At 42.5% G+C, this 17,811-nt stretch overlaps 1 protein-coding gene across 1 annotated transcript in view; it reads right to left on the bottom strand.

Annotated features, from left to right (window-relative positions):
* The window catches only part of LOC122110156 (propionyl-CoA carboxylase alpha chain, mitochondrial-like), a gene marked incomplete at its 3' end in the record, with an annotated part of 126,603 nt that extends 111,373 nt beyond the window's left edge, over positions 1 to 15,230 (bottom strand). Inside the window, exons 1-2 of the mRNA XM_042682655.1 lie at positions 15,079 to 15,230; positions 1,582 to 1,659 (exon numbers count right to left, since the gene is read on the bottom strand). Of these exons, the coding sequence (XP_042538589.1) occupies positions 1,582 to 1,659; positions 15,079 to 15,183 (183 nt within the window). The remainder of the gene's footprint in view (positions 1 to 1,581; positions 1,660 to 15,078) is intronic.
* Between the last annotated feature and the right edge of the window lie 2,581 nt (positions 15,231 to 17,811).

Genomic DNA, 17,811 nt, shown 5'->3' with positions numbered 1-17,811 from the left:
TCATTTGTAAAATGGAAATGTTATCAGAACTGATTTCATAGACTATTGTGCTTGTAAGTAACTATTATGTGAAAAATATATCATGGTTGGTGTGTGAAAGCTGTTTAACATTATCCTCTGGAACTTGCAGAATTTGGGCACTGTCCCTTAGTTTTTTTGGGGTGTTTTTTATTGGTTTTTTTTTTTTTGGTTGGTCATGGGGCTTGAACCCTGGGCTTGGGCACTGTCCCTGCGCTTTTCAGCTCAAGGTGAGCACTCTACCTCTTGAGCCACAGCGACACTTCCAGTTTTCTAGAGGTTTATTGGAGATAAGAGTCTCATGGACTTTCCTGCCTGGGCTGGCTTTGAACCATGATCCTCAGATCTCAGCCTCCTGAGTAGCTAGGATTACAGGTATGAGCCACTGGTGCCCGGCCTGTCCCTTAGTTTTTTTTTTGTTTTTGTTTTTTTGTTTTTGTTTTTTTTTTTTTTGCATCCGGTTGTGGGGCCTGAACTCTGGGCTTGGGTGCTGTCCCTCAGCTCTTCAGCTCAAGGCTAGCCTACCACTTGAGCCACAGCCCCACTTCCGGCTTTTTTTTTCTTTTTGTTTATGTGGTGCTGAGGAATCGAACCCAGGGCCTCATGCTTGTAAGGCAAGCACTCTACCACTGAGTCCCCTTCCCAGCCCCTGTCCCTTAGTTTTTGCACTCAAGAATGGCACCCTTCCACTTGAGCCAAAGCTTCATTTCTGACTTTTTTGGTTGTTAATTGGAGATAGTCTCATGGACTTCCCTGCCTGGACTATGAACAGGAAGCCACAACCCAGCTTGTTTAATATTATCTTTAATTCAATTTTGCAAATTTGTCTACCAATGTTCAAAACATCAAGACAGTGGACATAAACTGGGAGCAGTTGCAAGCCTACTTTTCCAAAGCTGGTGGATGGATATGCCCATCATGCTATACCCTACCTCAGAATTGCTCAGTGAACGGCTCAGCTTTGGAGTTCTGTCATTACTTCTTCACCAATACCTAGTACATTCCTAGGTATTGGTGGGGTTTTTTAATTATTTTATGTTTTTGTTTGTTTGTTTGTTTGTTTGTTTGTCAGTCCTGGGGCTTGAACTCGGCCTGGGCACTGTCTGTCCCACAGCTCTTCCACTCAAGGTGAGCACTCTACCATTTGAGCCACAGCACCACTTCTGGTTTTCTGGTGGTTTAGTGGAGATAAGAGTCTCATGGACTTTTCCACTCCAGACTGGCTTTGAATCACTGTCCTCAGATCTCAGCCTCCTCAGTAGCTAGGATTACAGGCGTGAGCCACCAGCACCAGGCTTACGTAAGTATTAATAAAAAATTTTTTAAAAAGTAAGTAAAAGTCACTCATGGTAACACACATCTATAATCCCAGCTACTCAGGAGGTAGAGGCAAGTGGATTAAGGTACAAGGCTGGCCTGAGCAAACAAAACGAGAAATTTTATCTGAAAGAACAGAATGTATGCCTAGCACATACAAGTCACTGAGTTCAGGCCCCAGTACCTAGCAAAAGGAAAAGAAAACTATTACAATGTAGCTGCTTGACAGGATTATTAAATACTTACTTTTTCATTGGGGTCACATCCTCCTGAACCCAGGCTACGGGACAATACCAGGCACTGTCTTGAATAGGGTAGAACATGCTATTTAAAAAAGGAGAGAAAGAAAACGAATTAGATTCTTCCTAAATATGTATAAAAATATTTTTTCAGGGTGATTTTTCTAGTTCTAAACTATTTTATCAGTCAAAGGTAGCTTAAGCAAAATACCTTAATTATGAAAAAAATCATAACTACAAACATATTTCCTTAGCATACAAAAGAAACTAGAGGCATCAAAACAGCAACCACAACAATTTAATACAATAGTAAATGGGTCAAGTAAATCCAAAGAAAGATCTTCCTAAACATTCACACTGATAGTACAAGGTCAGATATGTCACAAACAACTCTTCAAAATACTAACAAGGGCTAGGGGAACGAAGTACTTGGCTAAGATTAGGAAGAGGGGGAGCTGGGAAGGTGGCTCAGTGGTAGAGTACTTGTCTTGCATGCCTGAGGCCCTGGGTTCGATTCCTCAGCACCACATAAGCAAAAAGAAAAAAGCTGGAAGTGGCTCTGTGGCTCAAGTGGTAGAGTGCTAGCCTTGAGTTGAAGAGCTGAGGGACAGCACCCAGGCCCAGAGTTCAGGCCCCAGGACCGGACCAAAAAAAAAAAAAAGAGAAGGAAAGGGGAGGGAAGAGGGAGAGGGGGAGAGGGGGGAGGGAAGGAGGGGGGGAGGGATGGAGGGAGGGGGGGAGGGAAGGAAAGATACAAAAAGAAGGGATAAAAGGACAGAGGGGGAGAAACACTACATGAGAGAATGACGCTTACCACAGAGAAAGAACTCTGGGGAAAGAATGGACAAGCTTAAGTACTAATTATAAGTACTAACTAAACTGAGTACTAACTCAGTCTCACAATATCTCTACAACTGAAGCAACCTACTTTGAATCTCTCAGCTCTCTACTAGAAAAACAAAAGCTCAGGTGACTTTTCACCAAGGTCTCTTACTGAGAAAGTCATTAAAAAAATTCTAAACACAAGGCACATGAGAGCTCTGAGAATTTACCTGAAAACATGAATCAAATGGATGCTATGTTTACTCTCAAAAACTATCAGTATATAAAATACACTTAAAAAAAAATCTATAGCACACAGCTCTAACTAATTTAATCTATTATAAGTGATACCAGACCAAACAATAGATGTGCCAGTATGCCTGAGTGAAATGGAGTTCCTTTTTTTCTTAAATTTTTTCATTACTATTTTTACGTACTTGCTTTCGATTATCTAAGAAACCATATAATGGTTGGGAAGGTGGCTCAGTGGTAGACTGCTTGCCTTGCATGCATGAGGCCCTGGATTTGATTCCTCAGCACCACGCAAGCAGAAAAAGGCAGAAGTGGTGCTGTGGCTCAAGTGGTAGAGTGCTAGCCTTGTGCTGAAGAGCTGAGAGACAGGGCCCAGGCCCAGAGTTCAAGCCCCACGACCAACATAAATAAATAAATAATAAAAAGAAACCATATAATGACAACTTTATCAAAAAAAAAAAAAGAGGACAAGTTGGATGCTGATGGCTCACACCTATAATCCTAGCTACTCAAGACACTGAGAGCTGAGGATCACAGTTCAAAGCCAGTCCAGGCAGGAAATTCCATGAGACCTTTATTTTCAATTAACTACCAGAAAACCAGAAGTGGAGCTATGGCTCAAAATGGTAGAGAACTAGCCTTGAGCAAAACTTCACAGGGACAGCACCCCAGCTATGAATTCAAACCGCACAAACAGATTGTAGAATTATGCAGTTGTGAAAATGTGGCCCAAAGTTTTAAAAAGCATGGAGGTACCTAGTAACACAAAGTAGAAATTATTAAAGCAAAAAGAACAGCAGAACAAGTTTTACTCAGGTAAAACAAGGATGTGAGCCCTTTCCATAGCAAGCTTGAACTGGTTGAGTCAGCATAATAAAACCTGTTTGTTTACTCTTGACAAGACTTCCCATAAATTTGAAAATGAAAAATTCAAAGCTAGCTGTGGTAGCACAAGCCTATAATCGTAGCCAGTAGGAAGGCAGCGATTGGAAGGACTAAGATTCATGGTCAGCCAAGACAAAATGTTACTTAGACACTGAAATACAGATATTGATCTAACTAGTGCCATCCTGGCAACTTGGTGGATGATGAAATTCCACCCCCACCCCCAGGTGATAAGCATGCCTGAATTACTAGAAGCAGAAACAAGGTTCCAGGACCTGCCAGATCTGTACCATGAACTCTCCAGACCCCTGTGACCTTCCTCCCTAACCCTGACCCTATTTAGGCCCCACCACCTCAGCTGCCATTGCACCATGCCTCACGACTCCTATCTCTTCTCAGGCCACCATGGCAACCTTCTTCAACTCTCCATTGGTCTGATTTGTTGAGATTGTTGTTCTGCTCTTTCTTTACTACCCTCATGGCTCCGTTTCCTAAAGAACTGAGTGGACTGGAGGCTGCAAGTTTTTTAGGGGGGACATGAGTCTGCCTGCAGTCACTGGCTTTCTAATAAAGACTCCCCATTCAACCTCTAAAAATGTGGCTTCTCTGTATCTAGTAATCGAATTGCCCTATGACATCATCTCAACAAATATGTCAGACATGGTGGCACATAGCAATCCAATCTATGTGGAAGGAGGCATAGATAGGAGGGCTCCAGGTCAGAGGTCAGTCCCTCAAGGGAAAAAAGTAAGTCCTTACCTTAAAATCAAGGCAAAAATGGCTGTGGTACAGCAATCAAGTACCTGAGTTCAAACTCCAGTACTACCAAAATTAGTAAGTGGGTGGATGGGTAGACAGACATACAGATAAATAAAATTCTAACAACAAAAATTCTGAGGATACTGGGTTCAGTGGCCCATATCTATAATTCCAGCCCTCAAGAGGCTAAAGCCTAAGGCTCAAGGCCATCTTGGGTAATTTAGACCCTATCTCAAACTAAAAAAATAAATAAATAAAATAAAATAAAATTAAGCTTAACTAAGTTCCAGTAGCTCAGGTATGTAATCCTAGCTCCTCTGGAAGTTGAGACTTAGAGAGAACATGGTTTGAAGCCAGCCTAGACACAAAAGTTCTCAAGATACCATCTCCAATTAACCAGCAAAAAGTCAGGCTGCAGACATGGTTTAAAAGATAGAGTACCAGCTAGGGGACAAAGCTGCCCTGAGTTCAAACCCTGAGTTCAGCCTAAGGCCCTTAGTTCAAACCCTGGTACCAGAACAAGAAAAAAAGTTACAAGGAAAAAATTTTAATCAACTTTGAGACTACCATAGACAAAAGAGAAAAGTCGGTATGTACAAAATGACTCCCCAATAACATACTACCATTATTCCCTTCCTCAGGAAGAAAGATGTCCTACATTCCTCACACTTGGAAAAGGAATACCTATTTACATCATGGCCCAGGAGAAGTGCTGGGACCCCCACGCAGTCAAAGGACCTGGGCCAACTCCTAGCTCCACCATATCATATCCACAAGACATGAAGCAAATCATTTCCTGAAGCCCCAGTTTTCATCTAGAAAATGTAGCTGATGACACCTCCTGGCTTTCCCGGATGTTTATTACAAGGATAAAATGATCATCAACAACAACAACAACAAAAAGAGTTACTCTTGGTTCTTCCTGGTTCCTCCATTATTTGTGTATTTCCCTCCTAACCCAAAGCAAGTAGTTTTGGATTGAGTTTTAAAATAACATCCCAAATCTGACCAATTCATCTACTCTGGCACTATTACCCAAACATAAGTGACCACCATCTCTAGCTTAAGACTTCTCCAGCAGCCACCTGACTGCTTTCCCTGCTTCCACTCTCCCCACAAATCCCAATGAGACATTCCTCACATAGTGGGCACAGCACTTTGCGTCTTTCGTGTGTGTGTGTGTGTGTGTGTGTGTGTGTGTGTGTGTGTGTGTGTGTGCGTGCACGCGCGCGTGTGTGCATGTGTGCATGTGTGCGCATGCGCGTCAGTCCTGGGCTTGATCTCAGGGCCTGAGTATTGTCCCTGAGCTTTTGTGCTCACAGCTAGCCCTGGAACCACAGCTCCCTTCTGGCTTTTGGGTGGTTAATTGGAGATAGTTTTGTGGGGCCAGAAGTGGTGGCTCACGCCTATAAACCTAGCAACTCAGGAGGCTGAGATCTGAGGATCACAGTTCAAAGCCAGCCCAGGTAGGAAAGTCTTTGAGATTCTTTTTTTTTTTTGTAGGTCGTGGGGCCTGAACTCAGGGCCTAGCCACTGTCCCTCAGCTCTTCAGCTCAAGGCTAGTGCTCTACCATTTGAGCCACAACGCCACTTCCAGCTTTTTCTGCTTATGTGATGCTGAGGAATCGAACCCAGGGCCTCATGCATGCAAGACAAGCACACTACCACTGAGCCACCTTCCCAGCTCAGTCTGTGAGACTCTTATCTCCAATTAACCACCAGAAAACAGGAAATGGCATTGGCTCAAGTGGTAGAGCGCTATCCTGGACAACACCCAGGCCTAGAGTTCAGGCCCCACGACCAACCAAAAAAAAGGTTTTATGGGCTTTCCTGCTAGCTTCAGAGATCCTCAAATCTCAGCCTCCTGAGTAGCTAGGATTATAGGCATGGCATGAGGCACAGATGCCTGATTTAGCAGTATAAGGAAACACCCACCTCCCAGACCTTATCTCTGCCCTTGATGGCAGCACCTGTGCAATAGGTGAGTCACCTCCCACTTCCGTCCCGGGCATAAAAGGAGCCTCTAAGGAGCCAGATACCACCATTATCTCCCTTTCCTCATGAGAACTTGGCCTGTCAGCTCTGCTGGCAATAAATCTTTCCTTCTACTTGACTTCTGTCCGTGTGGTCTTTTGGGTTATTTTCTTTGGGTTACTTCCTACCCAGGTTTACATTTTCTCCTTCAAGCAGTCTTTTCAAAATGTAAATCTTTTAACAGGATTCCCATTATTATATTCCAAATAAAGCCCCAAGGTGACTGTGCTGCTTCCCTTTCCTACTAACATCCCCTCTAATGAACTTTATTCCATCCATCCTAACCACATCATACCAAATACAACCTTGATTGTAAAATGCAATCTCACCTTCACGCTCCTTATATTTCCTTAGTCTGGAATGCTGCCCCACTATAACATTACATGGCAGGGTACATTAGCTTTCTTTTTTTTTTTTTGGGGGGGGTCCGGTCATGGGGCCTGAACTCTGGGCCTGGGCGCTGTCCCTCAGCTCTTCAGCTCAGGGCTAAAACGCTCTACCACTTGAGCCACAGCGCCACTTCCGGCTTTTTTCTTTTTGCTTATGTGGTGCTGAGGAATCAAACCCAAGGCCTCTGGCATGCAAGGCATATGCTCTACCACTGAGCCACCTTCCCCACATTAGCTTTCTTTATCTACCTACATGTTCAAAATTCTCCCCTTTCTCCTTAACCAACATACCTAGTCCTATCAGAACCATTACTCTCTGTTCCCTGTGAAAATCTTAGGAATCAAAAGGGAAATACTTTGGTCAAGCTCTAACCAAATAAATAAGAGAGTAAATAAAGCCAGATTAGAAAGGAAGTGTTCTTTCTGTATGACTCCCTAATAACAAGAAATATTCATAAAAGACTGCCGGACTGACTAGATAGGAGATCATGTGGGCATGTCCTTAAAGGATATATGTACAAGGGCCATAACTTTATAGCCACAAAATTTATCTATAAGAACATCTGCCTGATATCTGTTTAATCTGGGACTGACATCACTTTTGTTATTCATCTCAGCACCTTCGGATCATTTCAAAATACTGTATAATAATCCTATTGTATCTTGACTCAACCACTTTGACAATTCTCATCGTTGACTTTGGCATGCGTAAACCATTGCAATGCTCTGCTATTTCTCCATTTGTCTTATTATTCTTCAAGCAGGTTGTCTATTATCCTATTGGGATTGTCACTTTTGACTGCATTAAGAAAACCTTCAGGTGATTACAAAAACACATTTCCCAGAGATGATTAAGTCAAGAGGGCTCTGAACAAATAACTGGTGTAATCCATTGATAAACTCACATTTTCAACAGAATACTAGGAAAAAGTGAAACCCTGGCAAGTAAGGCCTGATTGGAAGGAGATTACTGGGAGCATGTCCTTGGAGGATATATGTTGCCCTGGACCCACTTCTATTATTGCTGTGCTGTATTTACAGGACTTGAGCTGTACTTCCATAAGCTGACTATCATAATAAACTGAAACTTCTGAAACTGTGAGCAAAATAAATCTTTCCTCCTTTAAGTTATTTCTGTCACACTCATGAGATAGTAACAAATATACTTATCTTTTAATATTATTATTATTACCCCTTCCAGAGCACTTATCATTCCTTGAACTAATCTACTTATATGAGCAATGTCAGTCTCATCTACTAAAATATAACTACAATGAGAGCAAAAATGTTCACTGTATCTCTAGTACAAAACAGTATTCACCACGTAGTATGTGTAAATGGCTGAATGGAGGCCCCCAGAAAGACATATGAATATCCTGGGCACAGAAAAGGAGTATGATAAAGGTACAGATCTTGAAATGAGATCATTCTTGATCCCAACATTGCCCTAAATGAAATGACAAGTATCCTTATAAAAGGCAAAATTAAAAAAAAAAAAAAAAGACCCACAGGGGGAAGAAGGACAATGCCATATGAAGGCAGAGACAACAATGGAAGTGATACTGCCATAATCAAAGAAGATCAAAGACAAAAGAATCTGAAAGGTAACCTAAGTGGCAACTGAAGGAGCCTCCACCAAGCCTTCAGAGAGAGTGTGGCCCTGCTGACACCTGGATTTCAAATTCCACCCCTTAGAAATAAGAATTCATTTCTGTAATTTTAAACTATAAAGTTTATAGAATTTGTACAAAAGTCTGAGCACTCTAATAAAGTTTTTTGAATAAGGACTGCCAAAGATAAACTGACTAGAATGGCTACTTGGAAGATAGAGATCCAGAGGATCATGGTTCAAGGCTAATCAAGCAAAAAGTTTTCAAGACATTATCTCATGCCAGGAGCTGGTGGCTCACGCCTGAATCCTAGCTACGCAGGACGCTGAGATCTGAGGATTGAAGTTCAGAGCCAGACCAGGCAGCAAGTCCATGAGATTCTTTTTTTTTTTTTTTTTAAACTGTATTTTTTTTTTTTTGTCTTTTCTTTTTTTGGTACTGGGGATCGAACCCAGGACATTGCACTTGCTAGGCAAGCATTTTACCACTGAGCTACATCCCAGCCCATCCATGAGATTCTTATCTCCAACAAACCACTCAGAAAACCGGAAGTGGTGCTGTGGCTCAAGTAGTAGAGAGCTTGCCTTGAGCTGAAAAGCAGAAGGACAGTGCCCAGGCCCAGAGTTCAAGCCCCAGGACCGACAAAAAAAAAAGAAAAAGACATTATCTCAACCAACAAGTAGGAATGGTGGCACACAACTGTCATCCTAGCTACCTACGAAGCACAAATAGTATAACATTCCAGACCAGCCCAAGAATAAAGCAAAATCCTATGCCAAAAATGACTAATATGTTAAGTCAGATGCCAGTGGCTCATTCCTGTAATCCTAGGTACAAAGAAGACTGCAATTTGAGGATCAAGGTTCAAAGTCAACCAAGGCAGATAACTTCCTGAATCTCTTACCTCAAATTAACCACCAAAAAGCCGGAAGTGGCACTGTGGCTCAAGAAGTACAGTGCTAGCCTTAAGCACAAAAGGTCAGGGACAGCACTCAGGCCCTGAGTTCAAGCCCAAAAACTGGCACCAAAAAAAAAAGGAAGGAAAGTTACCAGCTCATTCTATAAAGCAAGTTTTGTACTCATTCCAAAACCAAATGTGCGTGGGCGCGCACGGTGTGTGTGAGTGTGTGAGTGTGTGAGTGTGTGTGAGTGTGTGAGTGTGTGAGTGTGTGTGTGTGTGTGTGTGTGTGTGTGTGTAAGAGAGTCAGAGAAAATTGGAGAGCAATTTTGTTGAACATTAAAACAAAAAACTAAATAAATCCTTGCAAACTGTCAACAACACACGAAAAGATCATACATTAGGATCAAGTTGGTTTCATCTCAGGAATGCAAGGATATACATACATACATACACAGATCTATATATGTAATACATCACATAAACAGGATCAAGAACAAAAAGCACATGGTCATCTCTATCAATACAGAAAAAGTCTCTGATAAAATTCAACATTCTTTTATAAAACCTCTTTAGAAACTAAGAATAGAAAAAGCATACTGAGCTTAAGAATGGCTTTAAATACAGTCATATTAAATGTAAAAAAAAATATTTCCCATAGAGTCAGTCTCACGGAAGTGGGACCTTTTATTTATGCAAACCTTCAGAAAGCAAAGAATTCAAATGGCTGGGAAGGTGGCTCAATGGTAGAGTGCTTGCCTTGCATGCATGAGACCCTGGGTTTGATTCCTCAACATCACATAAACAGAAAAAGCCAGGAGTGGCTCTGTGGCTCAAGTGGTAGAGTGCTAGCCTTGAGCTGAAGAGCTGAGGGACAGTGCCCAGGCCAAGTTCAGGCCCCACGACCGACCAAGAAAAAAAAAAAGAATTCAGATAGTTCTTTTGGACAGTTAATAGGATTTACTTGGGGAGTACAGTATTTATAGAACTTACTTGTCAGCATTGTTGGTTTTGTATATCAGCTTTTGTTTTTTTAAAAAAATCACATATAGAGCTTGAACTCGGGATCTGGGAACTGTCTCTAAGCTCTTTTGCTCAAGGCAAGCACTATTGGCATTGAACTACAGAACCACTTCCTATATCAGCTTTTTTTTGTTGTTGTTTTTTCGTTTGTTCTTGGGGCTTAAACTCTTTGGCCTTGGTGCTGTCCCTCAGCTCTTCAGCTTTCCAGTTTTCTGAGTTGTTTATTGGAGATAAGAGTCTCACAGACTTTCCTGCCTGGACTGGCTTTGAACCTCGATCCTCAGATCTCAGCCTCCTGAGTAGCTAGGATTACAGGCATGAGCCACCAATCTTCAGCCCTATATCAGCTTTTTAAACACATCCCCTTTAAGTAATTTACTTGTTTGAGGGTTTTTTTGCATACATTTAATGGCTACAGGATGTTAGTTTTATAGTAATTGCTACAATTTATTGGCTTTTATATGCCTTATTTAGTTTTCACATATAATTTACATGGCTTTAATATATTATTTTTTACCCATGTTATCAACTAGGTAAAAAAAAAAAATCCCAATTTAAGACTGGAAGCATGGCTTAAATGGTAAGAGTCAACCAAGAAAGAAAGCAGAGCAAGGGTGTGAGGACCTGAATTCAAGCCCCAGGACCAGCACAAAATAAACCCTAATTTCCAAAGCAAACCTCAGAGCAGCTAGGTAATGGAAGGACACAACTAGCAGAGGAAGATTTGAAACTAGGATAGTATGATTCCAGACCAATTACAAATAGTGTCTCATTTGAATGACAGGTCACTGGGTGGTTCATTCTCAAAGTCTGAGTGCTTAAGTTACAGGTTCCTTAACACTTGTGGTTCATTCTAGTTAGGGAACATGAAGAAGAATGTTTAAAGCATACCTGAATACTTTAGAATTGCCCAGAAGTAAAACTTTCTAACATTTTGACAAGCTTTTCACAATCATTTGAGAACAAAATTCTGCAAAGATGATTGCAGAAACTAGTTTTTAGTGTACTGTTCATAGATGTATATATGTAGTCACTTGCTTTTTGTAGATTCATTCTTTAATTTTTCCCCTTTGATAGTACCAGGGTTTAGACTCAGAGCCTCATACTTGAGCAATATCACTGTGCATTTAACAGGTTCAGAAGAAAGGTAAAAACTGCAGCAGGCCTTGTGGGGCTTGAAGCTAGGGCCTGGACGTTGTCCCTGAGCCTCTTTATGCTCAAGCTAGTGCTCTACCACTTAAGCTACTGCCCCACTTCCAGTTTTTGAGTAGTAAACTGGAGGTAAGAGTCTCATAGGGACTTTTCTGCCCAGGCCAGCTTTGAACCTCAATCCTTAGATCTCAGTCTCCAGAGTAGCTAGGATTACAGGTGTGAGCCACCAGCGCCCAGCAGGCCTTTTTAAATAAAGGAGGAAGTTAGGGTCATTTTTCTATCTTAAAGAAAATGAGCTATTTAAAAGATGGCAATTTGGGCTGGGAAGGTGGCTCAGTGGTAGAGCGCTTGCCTTGCATGCCTGAGGCCCTGGGTTCGATTCCTCACCACCACATAAGCAGAAAAAGAAAAAGCCGGAAGTGGTGCTATGGCTCAAGTGGTAGAGCGCTAGCCTTGAGCTGAAGAGCTGAGGGACAGTGCCCAGGCCCAGAGTTCAGGCCCCACGACCGGACCAAAATTAAAAAAATAAAATAATAAAATAAAAGATGGCAATTTTTTAACTTCTTCATTTAATTATTTTCATTATTAGCTTACATTAGTCATACTGGTAGGGGAAAATTCCATTGCTATATTTCCACACATTTACAATGTATTCCAGTCCATCTCACAGCCCCTCTATAACTCTCCCTTCTCCCATTCTCATCCAAACATTTTTAACATGATTGAGTTGGAAGAAAAGAGGTAGAAAAAGAAATAGGAGAATAGTTTTTTTTTCTTTAGTCAGGCACATACTGTTCTCTCTTTGTTATCTGGAGTAACATTTCTCCAACAGTACATCTTGCAAGTTTCTATCACTATTACAAATAGTTGAAAATCAATCAAAAAGGAGAAAAGGTTTATTTTAGCTCACAAGTTCAGAGGTTTCAGTCTAATGGGTACCACTCTTATAGGCCTAAGGGGAGGCTATATATGATGGCAGTTCATCTCATGGTGGACAGGATGCAGTAAGACAGAAAAGAGTCTGAGACTAGATAGCCCGTAAGAACACATCCCCAAAGACCTAATGCCTCTAACATTACATACCTCTAAAAGTCCCCATCATTTCCCAATAATGCCATCAAATTATGAATCAATTAATAAACTAATCCATAGTCCTTATGATTCATCTGCCTTCCTAAAACCCCACTAGCTGGTAACCAATACTTCAACACATGAGCCTTTCTAGAGAATACTTCATATTCAGACCATAACAAAGAGTCATGTTCAGATACTGGGAATGCAGAGGAATTAGTGGTTGGTTTGGGGGTCAGTGATTAGAGGTAAAAGTTACATTTAGGCCAGGGGTTGGTGGCTCACACCTTTAATCCAAACTACTCAGAAGGCTGAGAGCTGAGTGGTCCCAAGCCAGGCCAGGCAGGAAAGTCCATAAGACTCTTATCTCCAATTATCATAGAAAAAGCAGAAAGTGGTGCTATAGCTAAAGTGGTAAAGTACTAGCCTTGAGCAAAAGGAGCTTAGAGACAGTGCTCAGGCCCAGAGTTCAATGACCAGGACTGGGGGGGGCAGAGGAGGTTCACATTTAGGAGGAAATCATATTGACATAAGCCAAACTCTAAAAGCAAAATATTATGTTTTCACTCATATGTGGAAGCTAGGCCTAAAAGACATACATTTTAAGGAGATAATTCCATGTTCTATAAATGGGGATTCTGTAACAATTGTGAGGAATGAATAACTTAATTAAAGCACCAGAATAGTTACTGAGGGAATAGAGATCAAAATATTACTTGGTCAAATCTCTTTATTTCATTTTATTACAGAACCAGGACATCTCCCCAATGTCAATTACTTATCTCTTACTACTAGACTTTCTAAGATGGAAAACCACATCCATCCCCCTAGAGCTAAAGGAGGTGTTCAAAACAGATTTGTTGAAAAAAATAGCTGAAAAGTTGAGGTCTTGTCCAATCAGTGTTATGACTGACTTCAAAACCATGCCTTTTCAATAAACCAAATTGCCTCTTGCACAAATGCATGAGTCTTATATTTGCAACTGGTCTATCTGACAAAGAATAAAAGATGGTATTCATGATAAAGAACAAAAGCTGCATGGCAACAGGAAGAACAGTGGGAGCTGGCATCTTGAAAGTAACACTAAGTGAACACAGATGCCAGCTTATTCCAAGTTCCCGCACTGCTCACCTAGGTATCAGTTTCCTCTTTTAAATAAGGAAGGAGGATGGGTATATCATCTTTAAAATGTTTCCAATCCTAATCCAATCAGTGATCATAAATAAAATGATACCACAATTGTGTGTGTGTGTGTGTCTGTGTGTGTGTGTGTGTGTGTGTGGTGCTGGTGCTGGTGCTGGTGCTGGTATTAGGGCTTGAACTTGACCCTGGTTCTGTCCCTTAGCTCTTTTACTCAAGGCTGGTGCTCTATCACTAGAGCCATAGCTCCACTTCAAGTTTTTTGTGCATTAATTAGATGTAAGAGTCTCATAGGCTTTCCTGCTGTGGTTGGCTTTGAATCCTGATCCTCAGACCTCAGCCTTGTGAGTAGCCAATATTACAGGCATGAGACACTGACATCTGACATATACAGCACTTTTTTTTTTTTAATGAATTTTTCCTTTGGTTTTCCTTTGGGTGGGAAAAGACTGATTCTTTTGAGGCAGGCTATCATTATGTACCCAAGGTTGACCTCAAACTAATAGTGTTCCCACCTCAGCCTCCTGAGTGCAGAGATTTCAGGTGGGTACCACTCTGAGCCCAACTAAAAGAAGTTTTTAAATGAAAGAGGCAGAGACAAACACATGGGGGAAGGAGGGAGGGAGGAAAATGAAATAAAGCAGGAAGTAAGGAAGGAATTAAAAGAAGCTTAGCCAGCTGGTAGACAAACTTTCAGAGGACATGATTTTTAAGAATTTGTTCAAAGGACTTAATAAACCCTGTTAATAAGGTAAATCAGCGAGTCTATAACCCAGAAATTGCTAGACTCTCTGTGGAAGTACAAATGAGTTAAGAGCCACACAAATACTCTTAATCAGTAAGTTAAGCTGCCACCACGGGTGAGCAGTAGTGAAATATGTTTTCAAAGCAGGCTAACCAGGGCATATACAACACGACACATTTCAGTATGCAATTCGAGCAGGGTATAAAGTCACTTGCAAAATCTATTGGCAATCCCGACACAGTAGAGTACTTCAAGTCAGGATCAACGGCTCTAACTATCTGAACAGCAATTCACCACGTCCCTTCAAAGAAGCAGGAAAGATGTAAGGGAGCGTGGAAACTCTGAGGAACTCTTTTAAAGCATGCCCTGGAGAACTAAAGACCAAGGCAACAGCGAAGGCGCTACAACGTGACCAGGGGCGGCACAGGTACAGAATCCGCCGATGCCAGACGGCCCAGCAGCCAGCCTCCCTCCCTCCCTCCCGTAGGCCTCTGCCCGCCCGGCCCCAGCCGCCCAAGGCCGCTCCCCAGGCTCCAGCGCGAACTCGAGGATGGAGGTTGGGAGCACAGGGCCAGAGACTGCGGCGCCAGTCCGGGTGAGGAGCGAGCGAGCGCCGGAGGGGACGGAGCTCCACGGGAACCGCCGGGCGCCAGGACCCAGCCCGCGGCCGGGTACCCAGAGGAAGCCTCTACTCCAGGCCCGCAGGAACCACGTCACCGCTCACCTTCAGGGTCCACAAGCCCGCACTCCTCATCCACTGTGGTGGTGGCCGCCGCCCTCGTCCTCCGGCCGCAACCAGGGCCACAGCTCCTACCCAGAGCCCCGCCATGGCAGCCCCTAGTGACCGGTGCTCTTCTGACCTCTCACCCCGTAAGGGGAGGGGGCGGGAGAGGGGAGCGCCGGGATTCGGCCAATCAAGAGTCTGGGAGCCTTGGCCCCGCCCCCTCCCTGCTAAGGCCAGGGAAAGGAGGTTGCTGTGAACAGTCCGGGCTCGGGCTGCGCGCGCGCTAGGACCCGAAGGAAGCAGACCCGCGGCGCGCCTGACCACAAGGGCCGGGAGCCCAGAACCTGCAGGAAGAAAGGTGTCTGGGTTTGGCTAACTACCAGGGGTAAACTCCCCGGAGTTTGCTTCGACAAATCAACATTCTGCCGGCCGATTTGTTATCATCCAATCCGCAGGAGTCCTGCTCGAGTTTGCCTTTCCTGCAGAATCACCTTGAAAATCGTAATGCTGTGACCTACTCAAGTACTACCTACTGTACTTGTACAAGCTGCTGTACTTACGATTAGCTACTACTCGTATTAGCTACTACTGTGAGCCAAAGCTCCATTTCAGGTTTTCCAGTGATTCATTGGAGATAAGAGTCTCACAGATGTTCCTGCTGGACGGGCTTTGAACCGTGAGCCCCAGATCTCAGCCTCCTGAGTAGCTAGGATGACAGGCATAAGCCCCCAGCACCCGGATATTCCATTTGTATTTAAACTAGCTCGACTCTTCTTTTGTTTGCTATTGCAGATTCCTACTCATTAAGTTATCATCCTAAATTAAATAGTGTGCGCATACTAAGACCAGGGAGCCGGCTGTGCCCCCAACTTTGTTCCTGTACAGCAACTGAAGTTTTATGTAGACATGTTTTGTGGCAAGTGGCCTTGTCATCACAATTCATTGACTCAACAATGAGAACCTGACCATTATGGAAGATCTCAAAAAAATTTCTGAGAAACACATGAGATCCCAGTCACTGTTAAACAATCACTGTATACTCCACTACGATAAATACTCTTCTATATATGAGGCTACAACTATAGCAACTAATATTTTACCACGTAAACTGGGCATGATAGTACCCAGAAAGCTAAGGCAAGAGAGCTTTAAGTTCTAATCTAGTCTGGTCTTACATATCATGACCCTGAAAAAAAAAAAAAAAAGCACCTAAAACAAATAAAAAGAAAAATACAAGTTAAAATGGAAAAGTGTCACAATGTGGTTTATTGGTAAGGACATAAAGGTCACTTTAGTTTGCTTGCTTTTGCTTTGGGGTGTTTACTGTTTCAAGGGCTTAGTGCCACACTTAGCACACTAAGCTTGGTATTAATCTCTTTTTATGCTTGTGTATTTCATAATATTGGCACAACTTAAATGAAAATAAAATCATGCCCTGCTTAGCAGCAGCAAAATAATTACTTACATCAGGAAAGGCCTTTACACCAAGGCCTCAACACTATGAATCTGATAAATCAAAAGTAGTTGTATTTCTTTTTTTTCCTTTTTTTTTTTTTTTTGGTGGGTTGTGGGGCCTGAACTCTGGGCCTGGGCGCTGTCCCTCAGCTCTTCAGCACAAGGCTAGCGCTACCACTTGAGCCACAGCGACACTTCCGGCTTTTTCTTCTTATGTGGTGGTGAGGAATCGAACCCAGGGCCTCATGCATGCAAGGCACGCACTTTACCACTGAGCCACCTTCCCAGCCCCAAATAGTTGTATTTCAATACATTGTAATTTGCACTTTTTTTTTGGGGGGGGGGGGGGGTCCGGTCGTGGAGCATGAACTCTGGGCCTGGGCACTGTTCCTCAGCTCTTCAGCTCAAGGCTAGCGCTCTACCACTTGAGCCACAGCACCACTTCCGGCTTTTTTCTTTTTGCTTATGTGGTGCTGAGGAATCAAACCCAGGGCCTCAGGCATGCGAGGCAAGCACTCTACCACTGAGTCACCTTCCCAGCCCCTGCACTTTTTTATATAAGGAAATGATGCCTAGTATTTTTCCAAATTTTTCACAGTTATTTGCCTTTTTTTCTTGGTGCTAGTACTGAAGCTTGAACTCAGAGCCTCTAGCTCTTGTTATGCCTTTTCTCTCACAGCTGTCACTCTGCCACTTAAGCTACACTTCCAGTTCTAAATAAAGAGTCTCTTGTATTGGTCTATTCCAGCTGGATTCAAATTTCAATTCTCAGATCTTAGCCTCTTGAATAGCTAGGATTATAGGTGTGAGCCAACATCACCCAGCTACAGTAAATGTTAATGTGGGATAAAGCCATCTCCTTTCTACTTCTCTTGCTTTTAAGTATGTTCACAGAAATTCTAGCTTATTCATTTTCTATATGAAATTTTTAATTGAATTCCAGGAAAACTACTGGCATTTTTTAAAATTCAGATTAGATTACATTTATACGTTAACTTGGGAAAACTTGACAGGATTATGGTACTATGTGATCTTACCCAAGAATAAGGAATGTGTTTCTACCTCCATTTTTGTAGTTTTTCAGGACTGTTCAAATCTTCCCCACATGGGCTTTGTACATAATCTTTTTTTTTTTTCTGGTCATGGTGCTAGAACTCAGGGCTTAAACAATTCAGCTCAAGACTAGCACTTTACCACTTTGAGCCACAGCACAAATTCCAGTTTTCTGGTGGTTAATTGGGGATGAGTCTCACAAACTTTCCTGCCCAGGCTGACTTT

The sequence above is a fragment of the Dipodomys spectabilis genome, unplaced genomic scaffold, assembly GCF_019054845.1.
Source record: "Dipodomys spectabilis isolate Male_0828 unplaced genomic scaffold, ASM1905484v1 ptg000075l, whole genome shotgun sequence".
NCBI classification, from domain to species: Eukaryota; Metazoa; Chordata; class Mammalia; order Rodentia; family Heteromyidae; genus Dipodomys; species Dipodomys spectabilis.
The sequence above is the reverse complement of the archived record's forward strand: the minus strand, read 5'-3'. Positions and strand labels throughout refer to the sequence as shown.